Raw genomic sequence first — 3491 nt, forward strand, 5'->3', positions numbered from 1 at the left:
ACCGCCATGCAACTGTTCCTATACTGTATACAAGCCTTCATACATACGTACGCACACACACACACACATACACACACACATTCTACCTCTGACCCATTATCTGCAATGTCTGTATCTATACAGTTCAAAAGAGGGGAAGAGAGAAGAGAGAAGAAGAAAAGAGAGCGAGAGGAGAGGAGAAGGAGAGGAGAGGAAATGAAAAGAAAGAATGATGGCGAAGAAGAGTCTGTATTTTAAAAGAGAGAGAGAGAGAGAGTTGAGTGTTTTTATGGTCCAGACCAGGCAGCACACTCACACACACACACACACACACACACACACACACACACACACACACACACACACACACACACACACACACACACACACACACACACTGTATGTACATTAAAAGGCAACTGCACACAAAACACCAAAAGATAGACAGACACAACACACACACATTAATATGCACGCACACACGCACACACGCACACACAGACGCGGCGGTAGAATCTCCTTAGTGTTCCAGTCTAGCGATAGTACTGCGTGGGGATTGGTGGATTCAGGTGTCAGTCTGTGTTGGCCACGCCCCTTGATGCTCCTGGTGTCCATGGTAACAGTAAAACGCAGTCAAACGAGAGAGAGAGAGAGAGAGAGCGAGAGAGCGAGAAGGGGGGATGGGTAGAGAGAAGGAGAAAGACAGAAAGAGAGAGAGAGAGAGAGAGAGAGAGAGAGAGAGAGAGAGAGAGAGAGAGAGAGAGAGAGAGAGTATGTGTGTGTTTGTGTGTGTGTGTGTGTTGTAGAGAGAAATCTGGAGTATGGAGTGGATTATGGAGTGTGCATGTTGTGTCAGTGAATGTGTCAGTAATAGTACAGTCAGTAAGAGAGGGAATTGGTGTGTGCGTGTCTGTGTGCGTATAAATGTGTGTGTGTATTAATCTGTATATGTGTGTGTTTTGCTAACGACAACAGCTAGTTTTGACTGCATCTCCTCGATGTTTGTTCACGGTGTGTGTGTGTGTGTGTGCGTGTGTGTATTCATGTCTGTGTGTGTGTGTTTGTTTAACTTCTGAGAGCAGCGAGTCTTGATTGCATCTCCTTTATGTGTGTACATAAGTGTGTGTGAGTGTGTGTGTATGTATTCATGTTTGTGTGTGTGTGTGTTTAGCTCCTGAGTGCAGCAAGTCTTGACTGCATTTCCTCGATGTCTTCCTCTTCTTCCTCCTCCTCTGAGGCTGCTGCTGCCCCCTGGGGCTCCGGCTCGGGTAGTGCATCGGTCACCTTACTAGGAGCCTTACCCAGCGCACCTACACACACACACACACACACACACACACACACACACACACGTTAATACATATCCATATATCCCTACATGCATAAAGGGCATCTGTAACCTTACTGGGGGCTTTATGCAGCACACCTTCACACACATACACCCACGCACACACACACTCTAATACATAGAATACAGACATACGTATAGCGCAGAAGTTCCCAACCTTTTCGACTTGGGACCAACTTGAAATTTTAACAAATGTTCAAGGCCCATCTCTGTCCCAATAAAGAATACAACGCAGACGAATTGTCAACAGCAAAACAAATATTATTTAGATTTTAAGAAATTTATTTCAGGGCCCACTTGGCCCTGAACAGCTTTGCGGCCCAAAGTTTGAGAATGACTGATATAATGCATCTGTCACTGGGGGCCTTACCCAGTGCCCCCCCCCCCCCCCCTCTCTGCACGCACGAGCACACACACGTGCATTCACACACACAGCTCTCAGGCAACAGACCCACTGCTAGTGGTACATAAAAAAGCGAATGTCGTGTACTGCTGTATTGAAGAGTCGCTCAGTGCAGTAACTGTCCTGGTTAGTTCAAGCTGCCGTCTGCAAATCTTCCAGTTGACATACAGTACGCAAAGCCTTGAATCTGGGATTTTGGAAGCTGTACATGAATGAATGATCAGAACACCTGAAGTTGAAAACCGCTTACTCTGCACTGGCTAAATGACGGCTAAATACGTTTTCAACTTCCTGTCCCGTCCTCCAAAATGCCAGCAAAGTTGTGTGATTGGTCAGCTACCCACACCCCCCGATCTATTTGGTTAAGCTAACCAAAGGAGCCCTGACATTTTTTTAAACCAGACTGGGAGCTATTTTTTTGGTCTTTTTTACATTATGAGCTATTTCATGATGTACTACATTCAGAATCCCATCACAGTTCAATGTAATATGACTAGAAACAAGTTGCGGACTTTCTCTTTAACACACTCTGAATCATTGTGTGTGTGTGTGTGTGTGTGTGTGTGTGTGTGTGTGTGTGTGTGTGTGTGTGTGTGTGTGTGTTATATGTCTGTGTATGAGCATTCCTGGTCCTGACATCCCAGTTCTACCCCCCTCTGCTGGTCATGTTTTGCCATTACACAAAAATGCTCCTGTACATTAAGTAAGGGTTAACGTTCGGCGAGAAGGTCGCTACCGTGGAATAGCAGCACGACAGAGAGAATCTTTAGACCCCGACGCGGAGCGGAGGGGTCTTGTTCTCTCTGAAGTGCTGCTATTCCACAAAGCGACCGACTCGCCGAAAGTTAACCCGCTTATTATATGGATATACTTAAATGATTCACACATGGCGGGGACATTTCTTTAGGCCTATTTAATGTGAAGTCTACTATAGTTTTAATGTCAAAAGATTGTTGCTGCGCAAAACAAAACAGTGCCGTTGTGGAACACCGCTAACAGCTAGGTAGCCAGGACAACAGGTGTTGTCTATCACAGCAGCTGATTAGAGTCTTGTTGAAAAGTCGCTTTAGCAGAGAAAAGTCTTGTTGCCATTGACAGCGCAACCCGTCCGTTATCGAAAAATAACAGACGTGCGAACGTTGGGGAGCCCCGTTGAAATGAATGGAGCATTCGACCGATGACGTCACAACCATATAATAATAATATATAATGCCTCTTCTGCTAAATGCTAATTTGCTGCATAGTATTATGGTGTGTTCCAATATCCGTACTTGCAGCCCTTTCCTAACTGTGTGTGTGGTGTTCCATTTCTAATTGCAGGAAAATCAACTGTACGGTAAGTACCCGAATGAGGCCCTAAAAACGTCCAGTTTTCAAAGTGTGGAATGACACTTAGCTTGGTGCCAACCTGCCACCAGGAGCAAATCGGGGTTCAAAGACCCTTTGATGGGGGTCAGGTAGAACAGGGCTTGAACCCGCAACTATTCACTTGATGAGCAGTAACCTTCCCAGTTTGGTACGATCAAATCTACTCGACTCTTCTCTTCTCTTCTCTTGCTCTCCACCAGGACCAGAGGAGGCTGCCCTGGACAGCTAACCTGCTACGACCCTTCACTGACCTAACTAATACTACAATATCTAATAGTGTATGTGTGTGTGTGTGTGTCAGGGCTTGTGTGTGTCAGGGCTTGATACTGGCACCTGCCAACCGGCCAAATGCTGGTAAAACTTGGCTGTGGCTAGTAATACTTTCAGTGTCAC

The 3491-nt window shown here is 45.8% G+C and overlaps 1 protein-coding gene across 1 annotated transcript in view; it reads right to left on the bottom strand.

Annotated features, from left to right (window-relative positions):
• Positions 1–1034: 1034 nt before the first annotated feature.
• The window catches only part of chmp3 (charged multivesicular body protein 3), a 10420-nt gene continuing 7963 nt past the window's right edge, over positions 1035–3491 (bottom strand). The window contains exon 6 of the mRNA XM_063184673.1: positions 1035–1289. Within this exon, the coding sequence (XP_063040743.1) occupies positions 1147–1289 (143 nt within the window). The 3' untranslated portion in view covers positions 1035–1146. The remainder of the gene's footprint in view (positions 1290–3491) is intronic.

The sequence above is a fragment of the Engraulis encrasicolus genome, chromosome 19, assembly GCF_034702125.1.
Source record: "Engraulis encrasicolus isolate BLACKSEA-1 chromosome 19, IST_EnEncr_1.0, whole genome shotgun sequence".
Lineage (NCBI taxonomy): Eukaryota > Metazoa > Chordata > Actinopteri > Clupeiformes > Engraulidae > Engraulis > Engraulis encrasicolus.